The 16,253-nt window shown below is 33.7% G+C and overlaps 5 protein-coding genes and 1 long non-coding RNA gene across 6 annotated transcripts; 2 read left to right on the forward strand and 4 right to left on the reverse strand.

Moving 5' to 3' along the window:
• LOC104709185 (probable calcium-binding protein CML32) lies at positions 110–654 on the reverse strand. The gene has a single exon (XM_010425837.2). It carries the CDS (start codon positions 601–603, stop codon positions 193–195), a length of 411 nt encoding a protein of 136 aa, XP_010424139.1. The 5' UTR covers positions 604–654; the 3' UTR covers positions 110–192.
• LOC104706043 (probable calcium-binding protein CML29) lies at positions 4,075–4,625 on the forward strand. The gene has a single exon (XM_010422172.1). It carries the CDS (start codon positions 4,129–4,131, stop codon positions 4,378–4,380), a length of 252 nt encoding a protein of 83 aa, XP_010420474.1. The 5' UTR covers positions 4,075–4,128; the 3' UTR covers positions 4,381–4,625.
• LOC104706045 (DELLA protein RGL3) lies at positions 5,261–7,293 on the reverse strand. The gene has a single exon (XM_010422173.2). It carries the CDS (start codon positions 7,034–7,036, stop codon positions 5,450–5,452), a length of 1,587 nt encoding a protein of 528 aa, XP_010420475.1. The 5' UTR covers positions 7,037–7,293; the 3' UTR covers positions 5,261–5,449.
• Positions 9,310–12,110, forward strand: LOC104706046. Its single transcript, XM_010422174.1, has 5 exons — positions 9,310–9,717; positions 10,101–10,348; positions 10,712–11,038; positions 11,291–11,487; positions 11,582–12,110. Exons 1-5 carry the CDS (start codon positions 9,310–9,312, stop codon positions 11,983–11,985), a joined length of 1,584 nt encoding a protein of 527 aa, XP_010420476.1. The 3' UTR covers positions 11,986–12,110.
• LOC104706047 (transcription activator MSS11-like) lies at positions 12,523–14,634 on the reverse strand. The gene is made up of 2 exons (XM_010422175.2): positions 14,057–14,634; positions 12,523–13,429 (listed from the first exon to the last, which is right to left on the reverse strand). Exons 1-2 carry the CDS (start codon positions 14,545–14,547, stop codon positions 12,799–12,801), a joined length of 1,122 nt encoding a protein of 373 aa, XP_010420477.1. The 5' UTR covers positions 14,548–14,634; the 3' UTR covers positions 12,523–12,798.
• Positions 15,687–16,247, reverse strand: LOC104706049. The gene is made up of 3 exons (XR_754407.1): positions 16,164–16,247; positions 16,019–16,080; positions 15,687–15,924 (listed from the first exon to the last, which is right to left on the reverse strand). It is a non-coding gene; the product is annotated as an uncharacterized LOC104706049 (long non-coding RNA).

Here is a 16,253-nt window from a genome sequence, read left to right on the forward strand (position 1 = left end):
AATTTTGATAATTAATAAATAATTGTTTAAAAAATTATGATTTTAATGGTTGAGCAACTTCGATAAAGTAGATGAATTTTGTTTAAAGTTGTTAGTGGATTAATTTGATTAATTTAATATTAATTAGATGATTAGTTTAATTTTGAGCTACTTATATGGGTTTAGAAATTGTGTAAGTATATAGGCTCTTTCTTACACCATCATCATAGTTTTAAACTTTTCAAAGTCAATAAAACCATCCCCGTCTGCATCAACAGCTTGAACCATAACAACACATTCTTCCATTGTATGCTTTTCTCCTTGTCGGTTCAACACAAAATGAATATCACTCGCCGATATCTTCCCGACACCATTCATATCATATGAATCAAAAGCTTGTTTCAGAGTAGTTTCAACATTAACATTTTCTAGCTCCAAACCCAAAACAAATTCATCAGCATCAATTTGACCATCACCATCCATGTCAAGCACTCTAAACATATTCTCAAGTTCTTCAGATGTTATTGAAAGATTAAAGGCACGCATTGCTTCGGCAAATTCGTCCAACGAGATTTTTCCATCTTTGTTCTTGTCAACCGTCTCAAAGACCTCTGCAACAGACATCGTTGTTGTTTTTGAGTAAGGGATGATAATGTAGATATTTTGAGAGGTAAATGAACAATGTTTTTATGGAAGAAATCAAAAACCAAATCTATATTTATAGAAGAAAATCGATTACAGTTTAGATTCCTGTTAAGATGGTTCTGGACTTTTTAAGACATTTTTAAAAATTTAATTTTTGTAAATTGCATTTTATCTCTATAATAAATATCATTTTTTTGGTCATCAACATGCTTTATCTAATAAATTCTTTAAATATAAATAATAAATACTGTATAATGCTTTAGTATAATAGTTTATCTATAAATTGTAAGACATTTTGTTAATTATAGAAGGTACTTTGTATATATATATCTTATTATATAAAGTTTGGTTTCATATTTACTAATTAACAAGATTTTGATACTTATCAATTGTATCTATAAAATGTTGACACATGTCAATTCTAGATTTATTAAAATATTTATATAAAATATGTAAAAGTTATAAACCTATATCATAAACAAACAAATCTACACATAAATAACAAAAAAAATATTAAAATATCAAAAAACATTTAAACTAATTTCTAATTTATTTAGAGAAGCTCTTTTCATATTATAAGATTATCTCAAATTTATATGCAAAATCCTACTATGTAAATTGAGAAGTAAAGATATGAAACTAACCTTATAAGGTATAACATTACATTGTCATGTCATTGATCTTAAACAAATGTTTAACTTTTCAATAAAGGTAAAAAATGTAATTATCTCAAACTTGTTAGACATTTTTTATTTAATTTTTGTAACTTTTCAATAAATATCATTTTTTTGTCATCAACATGCTTTATAATAATAAATTCTTTTATCATAAATAATAAATATAATGCTTTAGTATAATATTTTTATCTATAAATTGTAAAGGCATTTTGTTAATTATAGAAGGTACTTTGTATATTATATAAAGTTTGGTTTCAAAGTTGCTCATTAACAAGATTTTTATACTTGTCAATTATATCAATAAAAAGTTGACAAATGTCATAAAAGTTTTATTAATATATCAAAAACCATTTACACTAATTTATAATTTATTTAGAGAAGCTAAATTTGTATTATCTCAAATTTATATGCAAAATTGTTGATTAATTTCAAATACTATGATTGTTTATATTGTGTAGTCTTTTACATTATTAGTTTAATTCTTTTTACTATATAAAAATTGGTTTGAAAATTAGTCATTAATATGATTGTAACACGTGTTAAGTTTATCGATAAGTTTTTGAGAAGTTGGGAAAAAAAGATAAATAGAAAAGTACTAACAAAGTTTGGTTTTTAAAATTAATTGTGAACGCGATCTTGACATGTGTCAATTTATCGATTTAAGATATTAACTCAATATAAGTTGGTAACATAAGCAAGACAAGTGTTAACGTATCGAACTAAGATTACGAAACATGTCAAAAGAAAATATTTTATTTTTATCTCATATATCCTAAAACAAACACTTGAGACGAGATTACAACACTACAACCAATTGTGATGATTTACTTAAAGAATTTATATTATTTATTTCAAATTCCTTTTTTAATTAGAAAATTTGCAATAATTTATAATAAATTTAATTATATATATATATATATATATATATATATATATATATATATTTTCCCTTTTTTAGTTAAAGACATGTAAGAAGAGTATTTGTTTCTTAATTTTTAAAAAATTTATGATATAATATTTTTGGATTGTTTATTTCAGTTTATATTGTGTATCTTTAAATTATTTAAGGTTTATATACCACCATACTCATAATTCTTTTATTTAATTAGTTTTCTCTCAATTTCGCAACATTTATCGGCTGGTAATAAACTTATTGCAATCGAGTATATTTTTTTTAATGAATTTTTCTTTTGAGTAAACAAAATGTCAACAAAAATTTAGTAGCTAAAGAAAGTATGTCGAAGTAAACCATATAATTGGCTTTAGGTGTTCATAGAGAGATTTAATAGGTAATGATTGCAACATCCCGGTTTCAAGAAATATGGTATTGTATGCAGATATGTTTAAAAGAATTGATTTGTCCACCTTTGTAACCAAAATGCACTTATCTTTATAGTCAAATATCTTAAGAGAACTTCATATTCAAGCGTGTTTGAGCTAAGAAAGTTTCATAATAGACGACTTTTAGAAAAGTGATTGTTGCAATGATGCAAGTAAAACAAAACACGGAAAATATTGTTTGATGATTTGTAAGATCGGTAAACAAGTGTTTAAAACATCTTAAATATAATGTACCGGTCATCCGATAAAAGTGGGCTCATATGCCTAGAAAGGATGTGGATCCCACGGTCGAAGTGTTACAGACTTGCAGTGATAAGAACTTATTTTAACAATAAAATATCTTTGATTCTAAAAACATATTTTAGTAGTAAACTATATAGTAAAATTGGATGTTAATAAAATGACGGTTTGACAACATGTTTGTATGTAAAATAATTTATGAACAAATTGTGAAACCATAATTTAGCAAGATTGTGAAATCACGTTTGGCGATTTGGTAATAATAATAATGATGAGTATTTGATAAAATTTTTGGTTATTTATAATTTAGCTTTAGATTATTATAAGAAATTTAAAATATACAATTATAAATTATTGTATTAAAGCACAAAATGAATATATTGTTTCCTCACTAAACATTTATAAAATATTTCTATTTACTTTTTATGAATAGTTTATATTTATAACAAAATATTAATATACTTTTTGTTAAATTTAAATTTATTGAATTTTAAATCAAGCATATATGTGGCGGGTCTTAGTTTAGTATTGATCTAAAAAACGATCTGAAAAATATTTCTCATATTTTTCTTGTCTACAATATTTCTTTTATACAGTTTACAAATGTTTCTACATGAAAGTGTTATAATGATACAATAATTTATAAATTCATTTTTATTGTGTTTTAAAAACTTTTATATAATCTATGTAATTTTAAAAAGTTATTGGTAAATAAATATTTGGATTGTTAGTAACATTATATGTATGTACACATAGATTTGGAAGAAAAATGGTACACGTTGATACTCAGAATTATTTTTCTCTATACAAAAAAGGTATATAAGAAGCATGAAACCTGTCTTTACGAGGATTAGACATGGTAAGAAATACATAAAAGTTAAATACCATAAACTGATAAGTAACATAGACAAACCACCGTTCAATTAGGATGTAAATTGGAATTTCGAATTAATTTTCAGGTAATCCGAGTACAGTTAAATACATTAGCTACTTGAATTTGTCTAAATTTTGTGTAAGACCAAGTCACATCCTAATTTTGCAAAGTTTAGTTTTAACTTGGACCATTCTCGTTCAGTTATTATATTAATCACTCCTCCAAAAGTTCCTAAGTAAAAGCACAACCTCAATTATTTTTTTCACTCACAGATATATATACAATTTGATCTTTCTTTTTATTCCTCGACAAAAAAAGAGTTCAAAATTTTATTTACATCTTTAAAAACACACACTATATCATCAAGACAATATGGCTGATGCGACGGAGAAAGCCGAACACGACCGTATTTTCAAGAAATTTGATGCTAACGGCGACGGAAAAATTTCAGCAGCCGAACTAGAAGAAGCTCTTAAGACACTTGGTTCGGTATCGCCTGATGACGTGAAGCGTATGATGGCTGAAATCGATACCGATGGTGATGGAAACATATCGTATCAAGAATTCACCGATTTTGCAGCTGCAAATCGTGGACTTATGAAGGATGTTGCCAAAATTTTCTAAAATGTATTTGCGATATCCTTTTTTCATTTGAAATGTCTGAATTTTTTTTATTGAGAGATTTGGTTCTAAGCATCGTACAATTTTTCTTTTGTTATTGTAACACTCGGTGAATTTTATTTTATATCCTAAAAATATCATGTAATGTGATGGGTGGTTTTGGATCATTGTTGAAAAGGGAACTACAGCAACAAGTTCGTTTAGTTTTTGTTACTACGTCAACAATGAATGGTTTGTCGTAATTTGGTTTAGGCTTTTTTCATCCATAATTTTATGGTACGCGAAAAATCAAGAAATGATAAGACTGAAGATGTTCCAAGAGTTGTACTGTATACATATTGAAACATCGCATGTTTTAAGTGAGTTTTAGAGAATGTGATGCTGGTCCAACTTTAACATATCTTTCAGTGAATACATTATTGTACTTTTCAAAAAGGGTAATTAGTACTTACTAGTACATGAATTCAAGATTTGTTTTTTGTTTTTTGTTTTTTGTTTTACACATTCCTAGGCAAAACGGTTCCACCCACTTGATTAAAAGCTGACAATGAAGACCACAAAACGGAAAACTAGAGTTTGGACTCCGGCTTTTCAGAAAAAGACTCGAGAAAATAGGTTAGATTCTTTGCTTCTCTCATCGTCGTCATCTCTCCCCAAACGTTTAACAACAATCGAGTCGGTCCAAATTCATTCATGCGTCATTCACAACTCTTTTAGGATGAAATTAAATAAGGTCAATTCGTTGCAAAATTATAGTATAAAATAAATAAAGTCACTTCTTTATTACTACTACTCTCGCCTCTCGGTCGTGCCCTCGTGCTGTTTTACATACACACAATTTCCTCGTTTTCGACGACCAAATCACACACAAATGGGGTCCAAAAAGTAAAAGCACGGAATATTTCGGCCGAAATTGTCATAAAAAGAAACTAGTGGGGTAAAGTCACAGTATAACAAAAACATAAAGGTTACGGTTTCGCAATTTTATTTTATTTTATATAATAAAAAAAAAAAAAGTTCCCTAAGTTTTTTTTCTTCTGTTTTTTTCTTTGTGACGACGTCGTCATTGTCATCACCGCCGCAACTCCGCCGCGAGTTTCCAAGCCGAAGCAGCAACGAGCGGTTTCGTCTGCCACGCAAGCATTAGGCTACCGTCATTCTCCTCCACTCTGTATCCATCTCCGCCGCCGAACAACGCCAATAACAAACTCGCTTGTTTAAACGCGTCGTATCCGAGATTAACCGGGTCAAACCCGGCGGTTCCCATCCGTCTCCGCCACTGATCCAGCGTCTCGTGCCGCTCGACCCGATCGATTCCTTCCGCCGCCACCACGTTCAAAATCTGTCTCCCTAAGTAAACCTCCGACATGACTCGGTCTTGGCCCGGTATCACAACACTATCCTCGAGCGAGTCGAACAGGCTCGAGTAGTAGTGAAGCGCTTCGTTAAACCGGTCTAAGAAAACGACGCCGTTATGGTTCGCTTCTTGTTCAACCACCGTTACGATGCTCGGTTTAACCGCTTTAACCGTAGCTAACAGCTTTTCGATCGAACCGGGTTGGGCTAAAACCGGATGAAGCTCAAAAACCGAATTAACCACTAGAGTCTCTGATTCGGGTCGGGTCTCGAACATATCCGGTTCGAGATCGGGTAATCTCTCCGTCGTTAGAGCATTGAATTCGAATTCGACGCCGACGGCTTGCGCCAGCTGAGCTAGCTTCCAGCCTAACTCTTGGATCCCTTCACGATTCGACGGAGCACCAACGCCGGTTAAACGGAACGACGGTGGACCACCGGGTCGGAGAGCTAAGGCTTGCATTAACGCCGGCCACTGCATCCCTTGATTTAACCCTAGATCGATTACGTGCACGCCACGCGCCATCGTAACAGCTTCTAGAATCGCTTGGTTGGCCGTGAAATGTGCGAATTTGAGGTACGGAGACGAGTCGTAGAAGTTCATCTGAAGCAGCTCTTCGAAGGAAGGATCAACGGCGGCGGAGGAAGGGTGGATCCGGTAAATACGACGAGCTAGGGCTTCGGCGAAGTAGGTGGCGACTTTCCCCATTGCTCCGGCCTGAGAAGCCGCGAGCGATCCCACGCGCTTCACGAGAGCGTCCGCGAGGCTCAGATTCTCTTGCTGGACCGCCTCGGCGCACGCCACTAGCGCCTGGACGAGTCTGATTCCGGTCTCTTCGATGAGCACCACGGAACGAGTCGACTCGCTACTAACTGAGTCACACCAAGGACCGAGTCGAATCCTCTTGTTGCTGCTGTTGCTACTGCAACAAGACTCGTCGTCGTTTGTGATTGGTCGCAGATCGCAAACCCGGGTCGGGTCAAGATCCGGGTAGTAGCTAAGTCCCGAGAGCATGGTCTGAGCCCAGCCGGAGAGATCAGAAGGGTTGTAATGAACCGTGTCGTTTAAGAAACTATTAGAAGAGCCAACAACGTCGTTGGACAAGACCATTTCAAGCTGTTCAAGCTTGTTTGCAACATCAGCCATGTCCGAAGATCGAACCTTGTACCCTAAAGCAGCGAGAAGCTCGTCTATGTTATCATCTCCACCACCAACACTGCTACCTTCAAGCTTCTTACCATATTCGGCCACTGAAGGAGCTTCTTGTTGTTCAAGATACGTTTCTTGATGACTTCGTTTCATGATCAAGAAGAATGGTAATTTTTTTTTTTTTCGGGTTTGGTTGATTGAAATTTTTAATTATGAGTGTGTTTGGAATTGGTTAGACAAGAAATGTGGAAAGAAAGAGAAGAATTTAAACACGAGAGAAAGAGAGAGAGAGTAGAGAGGTCCAATGAGACAAGTGAGGGACCTGGAGAGAGTGTGTAAGTAAAGAGATAAGGAAACAGAGGCAGTCCATTATAATTTCGCATGTGTTTTTTTTTCTTCTTCTTCTACTCTCTGTTTTTTTCAATTACTTTATTGAAATTTCTGATCCAAGTTACAAAAAATTCGTCGCTCGATGTGTAGTTTTTATTTTTTTTGTGTGTGTGTTTAATGGTCCAATGGAGTGGACTGTCACAGTCTATTAAACTATTTTTTTAATGAACTATACTTGGGTCATCTCTAGAGGTATCTCTTCATTCACTTCCTTATAAAATAAAAAAATAAAATCTATATACATTATTATAAAATTAAAAACTTAAACCGCTCTTTAATAAATCCAAACCAATATATAATTTTGTTTTATTTAAAAAATCTACACCCTAACTATCTCATTTGTGAACCCAAACCGACATATAATTTCGTTTTACTTGTCAAATCTAAACTCTAACCATCTCATTTGTGAACCCAAACCGACATATAATTTCGTTTTACTTGTCAAATCTAAACTCTAACCATCTCATTTGTGAACCCAAACTGACATATAATTTCGTTCTAATCATAAAATCTAAACCCTAACATCTCATTTGTGAACCGAAACCAACATATAATTTCGTTCTACTTGTAAAAATCTAAATTCTAACCATCTCAATTGTGAACCTAAACCGACATATAATTTTGTTCTAATTATAAAATCTAAACCCTAACTACCTCATTTGTAAACCCAAACCGACACATAATTTCGTTTTAATTGTAAAATTTAAACCCTAACCATTTCATTTGTAAACCCAAACCGACATAATTTTGTTCTAATTTTAAAAATCTAAATCAAATCAATATTTAACTTTCCGTAATTAAAAGTATACAGAATTTGTTTCCTTAATTTGTTTTGCTTTTTAATTTAGTTTTGATTTATTTTTTAAATAAAATATTAAATGGAAGATTCTGATTGGTTGAGAGAAAAGGGATGAAAAAAAAGGTTCACCTCTACCTAAATATTTTTCTTTTTTAATTCCCCACTAAATGTTGAATTTAAAGTTTCCATAATTATTAAAATGAGTGCTCGAGTAGATTATGACCTCTATATTGATAACCCCAAACAGATATTGAAATTTCTTGTGCATATTGTTGACTCCAACAAATAATTACCCCTTTTCTTTAAACTATATATATTTTTTTTTCAATCAAAATATCTTGTTTTGAATTTTAATTAGTACTACTAATAAACAAGATTACATAATTATCAAAAAAGAAGAACATGATTACATGAATAAATATCTTTTCAAAAATGATATTTTTTATAGTATATTATTAAAGAAATCCTAAAATTTAGAATAAACTAGAGGTTCCGAATGAAGTACAGCTCAAAGTATTTCCAGTTTGGGAGACAACGTGACCAACTTCACGGTCGACGTGTGGCGGCAGTCGACATAGCCTACGAGACGTCCACAACTTCTTTCTTTTTTATTCTTATTTTTGATTAATCATATCAATATAATATACACACACAATTTATTGACCAAACAAATTAACAAGAAAAAGTTCCTAAAAAAACTGTTGGAAAAGAAACTCTCGATTATCGTATGAAAACTGCATAACTGATAAAAAAAGATTCGATAAATATATAGAACTTATACGTGAACAAGTAATTTCTTCTCTACTTTTATATTGTACTACATGTGTGCTACTTTTATATTGTACTACATGTGTGCTCTTTCATGCCTATATGATTACCTTTCGAACATCGTTACCCAAGTTACTTGCTCGATATTTCAGGCGGATGATCTATTGACTTATCCTCTTAACTATATTCGAAAATTTTAAAAAAATCTACACTATGGATTATCCAAAATGTGTGGCAAGAAGATAATCTATATCCATACAGTGTTCCGTAAAAATCTCAGTTAATTACATTTTGAAACCTATCATCAAACTAAACCCTGAAATATTAATTTAGTCAATTATCTTTAAAATGTACTCAACAAATCTCCTAATATCGTGATGACAAAAACCTTTCATTTCACGTTATGTATTAATATATATATACTTAATGCCTAGATCTTCCTCAAACACAATATCACTACGAAATTAGCATGGCAAAAGCAATCTCTCCTTTAACTCTCTTTTCGTTATTACTCTTGTCATCACTATCTCTAACCCTAGCAACAGATTATCCACTATACACAAAGTCACGATGGATCGTAAACAAGAAAGGACACCGCGTGAAGCTAGCTTGCACGAACTGGCCTTCTCACCTTAAGCCAGTGGTGGCAGAGGGGCTGAGCAGCCAGCCGATGGATTTCATATCGAAGAAGATAAAAGACATGGGTTTCAATTGTGTTAGGCTCACTTGGCCACTTGAGTTAATGATTAATGACACTTTAGCCTTTAATGTTACCGTAAAACAATCATTTGAGAGATATGGATTGGATCATGAGCTTCAAGGAATTTACACTCACAATCCATCCATTATCAATATTCCTCTTATTAATGTCTTTCAGGTAAAGTATATTGTTATTTGTTTCATTTCTTTACTTCTGTTATTTCTACAACTCATTATAAGAAAAGAAAATAGAATTTTTTTTAGGATCCTATATCGCTTGTGAGATTAATAACAAACATGAAATGTAAAAATTAAAAGACAAAAAAAAACTATACTCCACTCATCTTCAATTGGACAACCATATGTATGTTAAGTGTATGGTTTGTGACTAACACTTTATTTTTGCTGTGTATACGTACTGTTTCATTTCTTTTTGAGATCTGATTATTGTTGTAATTGCGAAAAATATATCGCTGAAAGGCATTTTTTAGGGAATATATATTGTTATTTGTTTCAACTTAATTTATATTATCTTCTAATGCAATGCAACACTTTGTGCAGGCGGTGGTGCATAGTCTTGGGAGGCATGATGTGATGGTGATACTTGACAACCACAAGACCGTGCCGGGTTGGTGTTGCAGCAACGATGACCCAGATGCGTTCTTCGGCGACCCGAAATTCAACCCGGATCTATGGATGCTCGGTCTTAAAAAGATGGCCACAATCTTTTTGAACGTAAACAACGTTGTCGGTATGAGCCTGAGGAATGAACTTAGAGGCTACAATCATACAGCAAAAGATTGGTACAAGTACGTATTTAAATTCCCTTTTTTGGTCTTTATCATAATAATGCCCATGTGAAGCTTGAAGTCGAAGGAAATTAATGCACGTTACATAATTATTTGTCTCTATATTCTAGATCTTAGCCGATTATATTCCCTTGTGCTATAAATTATTAAATCCACAATAATAATTAAGTACAAGCAAATCTAGAAAAATGATCATATGATTTTATATTTATTGTATTTATCGGTTGATATAGGAAGAAGGGATCCAATGTTCGTAAAGTAACAACAAGAATCAATGCATAGAAATAATACACTAATCTGATTGTTTTTATATATATTTTCTCTAATTGGAAATTTTATTCTTTTCCGTTCACATGTGCGTAGATACATGCAAAAAGGAGCAGAAGCAGTGCATACATCAAACCCTAACGTTCTGGTCATACTCTCCGGGCTTAACTTCGATGTTGACCTAAGTTTCCTAAAAAAGCGTCCAGTGAATCTTAGCTTCAAGAAAAAACTTGTCTTGGAGCTTCATTGGTATGCGTTCACGAACGGTGCTGGTCAATGGAAGTCACACAACGTCAACGACTTTTGCAGCCAAATGTTCGCTAAGGAGCGCAGTACCGGTGGTTTCGTTCTCGAACAAGGCTTTCCTTTGTTCTTGAGCGAGTTTGGGACCGATCAAAGAGGTGGCGATTTAGAAGGAAACAGGTATGCATACATTTACATTATATTAAGTTCTTTGATTGAATTCACATTTGTGGGAAGAACTGGTTTATCTTTATATCAAGTTATGAATTAATATCACGTTATTAAATTAGAAAAGCGTTGATTGTGTTACGCGCGTTTACAAACAATTCTAATGCTTTAACCATTTATTTGCTTATGCTATGTAAACGCTAATATATAAGTGGCGGTTCAAACAACCAACCTTAACATTGTGTTTATCAACCGTAACATTAGGTACATGAGTTGTATGTTGGCATGGGCGGCTGAAAAAGATATGGATTGGGCGGTTTGGGCACTTACTGGAGTTTACTATATCCGTGAAGGCAAACGCGGTGTAGTTGAATCTTACGGTATGTTAGATGCGAATTGGCACAATGTTCATAACTCTACTTATCTCCGCAGGCTCTCCGTCATTCAACAACCGCACAAAGGTAAATCAATCTTGCTTGTAAATTTATCAGATTATAAATGATATGTCGTTATACAGAGGATTGATATAGAACTTTGATGTAAATTAATGAACAGGACCCGGTATAAAGCACAATCATCACAAGAAAATATTCCATCCGTTAACCGGACTCTGCCTAGTGAGAAAGTCACCCTGCCATGAGTCCGAGCTCACGTTAGGTCCATGCACAAAGGACGAACCGTGGAGCTATTCTCATGGAGGCGTACTTGAGATCAAAGGCGGTCACAAATCTTGCTTAGAAGGCGAAACGGCAGAGGGAAAAAGTGTGAAACTTGGCAAGAGATGCACAAAGATTATGCAAATATCGGCCACAAAGATGCATCTGTCGTTCAAGACTAACGAGGGTTCGTTGGTATGCTTAGACGTGGATCCAGATAACAATGTTGTCGCTAATCCATGCAAGTGTTTGACCGGAGATGTTAGTTGTGAACCTGCAAGCCAATGGTTCAAAATCTTCTGAGATATATTTATTGATAATAAAAATGCTTATTAGAATAAAAATGTCTAATTAGGAATTTAGGATAAGTGAATTGTTTAAGCTTTTGAATTTTTTTAAGTTTGGAGATCCGTGATTTTTGAATTAATTTTTAGTGCCTTCACTTCACATGATCTAGCTTGGATTTTGGTTCCATATATGACAAGTTAAGGAAAACACCTCAACCGATCTTTTCTTATGTTTGCCTACTTGCAAATTCTTCAATTTATGTTTCTTGTTTGTTCGGTCCATATCCCTACGTCTCCCAAGCACTCCTAAATCCAAGCTAAACGAAGACAAAACATTAGAGATTCTCAACCTGATTAGAGGAGACAGAATCTGCTTTACCCACACACACTGTGATTCCTTTTAATGTCAATTCTTCTCACACTATTTTACTTCAAATCATAATAGACAAACACTAAATAGTGATTAAAAGGCACATATAATGGTGCAAATATATTCTCACCACTAGTGTTAGTGCCAGTGGTGCGAAATCCTTGAAACGAATGTAGAAATAAATAAGGCAAACCAAAAATCTTCTGTAACCAATCATAAATCTCAAGTCCAACTATTACAATATAAGAAACAATCACTCCATACATGGCCAATACATAATACATAACCAGAACAATTTTATATACTGTCTTACACATATAATACTTGACCTGAACCCAGTACCTGTCATATGTATATATAGCAGATTGAATCTAGTTAAATTAGTATTATCCAGAGCAACTAGAACTTCCTTACCAGTTTCAAATACATGATACTGCAAACTGTCTTCACCTTGGTCATCTAACGGCTATTCAAATCGAATTCTCCTGCTTCACGCCAGTTTTCTTGTTCACCCGTCTCCCCATTCTCATTCTCCTCATCATTCAAGAAATCTTCTGAAGGTTCCTTCTCCTCTCTCTGACTGTTGTTTCCCCATCCATTCATCATCTCATCAGGGTTCATGTTACGTCCCTGTTCTCCCATCTCGTGGCTTAGCGGAATATTGCTGCCCTGATTCCCAACCGCATTAGCCCTCAATGGGTTACGAGCCATTATCTCAGCATGGGATTGTGACTGTCCAGCTTGAGCTAAAGCCGCCATTCGCAACTTAGCCTCCTGCGCTTCCCGGCCAGCCTTCTCCCTATCCATTTCTGCTTTCAGTTCAAACAATGCTTTCCTTTCTTCTTGTAGCAAAGCTTGTTCAACCATCAACCTTTCCTCGGATCTGAATTCTCCCATTGTTCGCTTTCGAGTTATTATATTAAAAGCTAGGGCCTGTTTCTCAAACGTTGCCGTGAATTCAGCAACTTTAGCAGCAATGTTGTTATCCCATTGTTGAGAGCGGGATAAGGCCTGGCCTGTTGGGTCTGAATCAAGGATCCTATCATCCTCTTCAGCTTCGTAATCTGCTACGACATGATAAGGTAACAACCTGCATAGATTGTAGGAGAACACACATATGAGATATGAACACATCAAACCATATACAGAATGTTCATACAAGGCAATGTATCTATATAACATTTACGAAGCTAATACTATGCCAATGGAACCTTTTCACACAGAATAAATGCCAAGAGTAATGTTCCACAAACGAAAGTATTTAGAGGAAAGACAGGTTGTAGATCCACATTAACCATAAAAGAATGAGGACCATGCGGAGGAATAGACGGGAATATGGATCTCACACTAAACAAGACTAGATAAAGGAACTACTTTTACCGGATGCAGCATCTAGCATTTAAAGGAAGACACATATTCAAGAACTCATGATTCCAGTAGACAAAGATCCCGTTTTTAATCAATAATCACAAGCTATATTTAATGAAAGGGTAACAGATATTATCATCCAAATACCAAACAGAACAACATAAAGCCTTGGGCGATGCCTTAAGAGATAAGAAGAACTCAAACCCAATAAATGTGATAGATAGATCACTTAGACCAATGTTTTGATATAACATTAATTGAAACTACAAAACTAAATTGCTGTGATTTCGATTTCGATAGATCTTCCACGAAGAGAGGTGACTTTGATAATTGAATTGATAAGACTAACCTCTCGCAAGCATCTTCGAGAGAAGAGAAAGGCCGTTTGAAATCTGGGTGACAAACACGCCAAGCGTCCTGATAAGCGCATTGAAGCTCGATGTGATTCAATGGCCTCATCAGCTTCTGCTGCTGCTGTTGTTGCTGTTGCTGCATCATCTGCTGACTCGATGCAATCTGTTGCTGCTGTTGAAAAGCTGGTGTAGTCTGTCCCAAATTAGAGCTAGGATTAGGGTTAGGGGGAGTGTTCTGCTGTGGCGGGTTAATAGGTCGGTTCTGGATCAAACCCGGAGGACGGAGATGAACGTCGATGTTCGATGGGAATCGAGACATTGCTGCTTGTTGCTGCTGCTGTTTCTGCAATTGCTGCAAGAGAAGCATCTGTTGTTGTCGCTGTTGTTGTTGTTGCAATTGGTGTTGATAGAGGAGCTGTTGCTGTTGCTGTTGTTGCTGCTGCTGCTGAGGATTGTTGCCTCCCAATGGTGGCTTCGTGTCCTCCATTTTTTTCTCGTCCTAATTTTGGGATTTTAGGGTTTTCACGGGAAGTGTTCTTCGCCGTTAATAAAGGAGGTTTGTGTGGTTTAGGTGAGATCAGAAAGAGAGAGTCGAGAGACATGTGGATGTGGTTTTTCTTGGCCAGCATAATTGGGCTTGCAAAATTAAAGACCCAATATAATTTAGCCCAACTACGTAACTGAACCGGGAAGTCTCGATAACCAAACACTGAACCGGGAATGTTTCGATTTTCGTTCAATTTCAAAAGTATTTTTTTTTTTCAAAATTTATAGTAAAAATTACTGTTTATTTCTTTTAAAATGTTATTTTATTTGATACAATATTTACTTTTAATATTACAATTGTTTGGAAATCTACGTATATCTTTTTGAATAATAATTATTCTAGAATATTATACTATTTTAATCTATTTGATGTATACTATTTTAAATAACCGACTAACCCAAAAAAATTTGAAATCAAATTAAAAACTAAACAATCACAAACACATCAATTTTTTTGGAAAATTTTCTCATAATCTTTTTTTTCCTCGTACTCAACTAACGAATGTAACTGTTACTAATACCAATGAGAAGCTTTCTCAAACTGGTATCATCTTGCACAGCTGTAATCTGCAGCTCCTACATATCGAAATGCATATGATTTGCAATAGCTGCGATCAATTGATATGGAGGAGGAAATTTGTGTGTTTAGTCGTTTTTTACAGATTGAGTAATATATCTTCGTTTTTAAAAATTCAAATCACAACATATGCAGAAATTTTTTTTTTACATATTTATTAATCATATGTATTATATGATTATTTAAGAAAATATGTAAATAAAATAAAAGAAATATGATAAAAGAATCATAGTTTAAAATCTTAACAAAATCTTCCAAATATAGTTATTAAAAATAATTCTATAGCATACTTAGAAGTAAATTTTTTATTGGAAACTAATAATTATTTTTTAAAATTATTAGCTAATATTTAAATCACAGTTTTAACCTTACCAAAAAAAATAAACATTTGTGTTATGCAATTTTTTACACTTGATAAAGTTAGACAAATGTTTATTTGTTTTTTTGTTGTATATTGGTACTTTTCAATTAATATACCGTATTGCTCTTTTACTTTTTCCAAATTTGTAGAATATATTTTAATCTCTTTAATTACACAAAATAGTCGTTTTATACAACAACTCAGGAAAATAATAATAATAATAATACATGTGTATGAACCGACTTGCTTGAATGAAATAAACGCGTGTATGGTGTTTACACTCTCTAATTGAGTTTATTATGGTCCAAAAACGAGTTCTTTCAAAGATCTAAACGGCGAGTTGTGACCATAAGCCACTGCATCTCTCCACAAAGCCAGTCCTGTTTCACACAAATGGGGAATTAAACACGCATTTTTGTTCAATTTTAGGAACAAAAGTATAATTGGAAGGATAATCAAAGAGAGTCTGCCAACCTATCCATGAGATCAAACCAATTGTAGCTACCGCAAAGAATGACTTGCTGGTGCAGTTAACCCTATGGACAATACCAAATTATCGATAAACTCATGGACTCAAGACATAAACCACCATTCAAGAGAGGTTTTCAAAGATTCTTACATGTATAAGCACAGGATGTTTCCATATCCATAAAAGAGAGTTGCCCATAACGAACCAGTGAGCCTGCGTCACGGTTTAATGAATATCAAG

Source organism: Camelina sativa, chromosome 8, assembly GCF_000633955.1.
Source record: "Camelina sativa cultivar DH55 chromosome 8, Cs, whole genome shotgun sequence".
In the NCBI taxonomy this organism is placed as follows: domain Eukaryota; kingdom Viridiplantae; phylum Streptophyta; class Magnoliopsida; order Brassicales; family Brassicaceae; genus Camelina; species Camelina sativa.

Coding starts and splice junctions, on each gene's coding strand:
- LOC104706045 (XM_010422173.2), bottom strand. CDS start 7,036: ATGAAACGAAGTCATCAAGAAACGTATCTTGAACAACAAGAAGCTCCT.
- LOC104706046 (XM_010422174.1), top strand. CDS start 9,310: ATGGCAAAAGCAATCTCTCCTTTAACTCTCTTTTCGTTATTACTCTTG. Junction 9,718..10,100: donor CTCTTATTAATGTCTTTCAG/GTAAAGTATATT, acceptor CACTTTGTGCAG/GCGGTGGTGCATAGTCTTGG. Junction 11,039..11,290: donor GGCGATTTAGAAGGAAACAG/GTATGCATACAT, acceptor CCGTAACATTAG/GTACATGAGTTGTATGTTGG.
- LOC104706047 (XM_010422175.2), bottom strand. CDS start 14,547: ATGGAGGACACGAAGCCACCATTGGGAGGCAACAATCCTCAGCAGCAG. Junction 13,430..14,056: donor CTCGAAGATGCTTGCGAGAG/GTTAGTCTTATC, acceptor CAATCTATGCAG/GTTGTTACCTTATCATGTCG.
- LOC104706043 (XM_010422172.1), top strand. CDS start 4,129: ATGGCTGATGCGACGGAGAAAGCCGAACACGACCGTATTTTCAAGAAA.
- LOC104709185 (XM_010425837.2), bottom strand. CDS start 603: ATGTCTGTTGCAGAGGTCTTTGAGACGGTTGACAAGAACAAAGATGGA.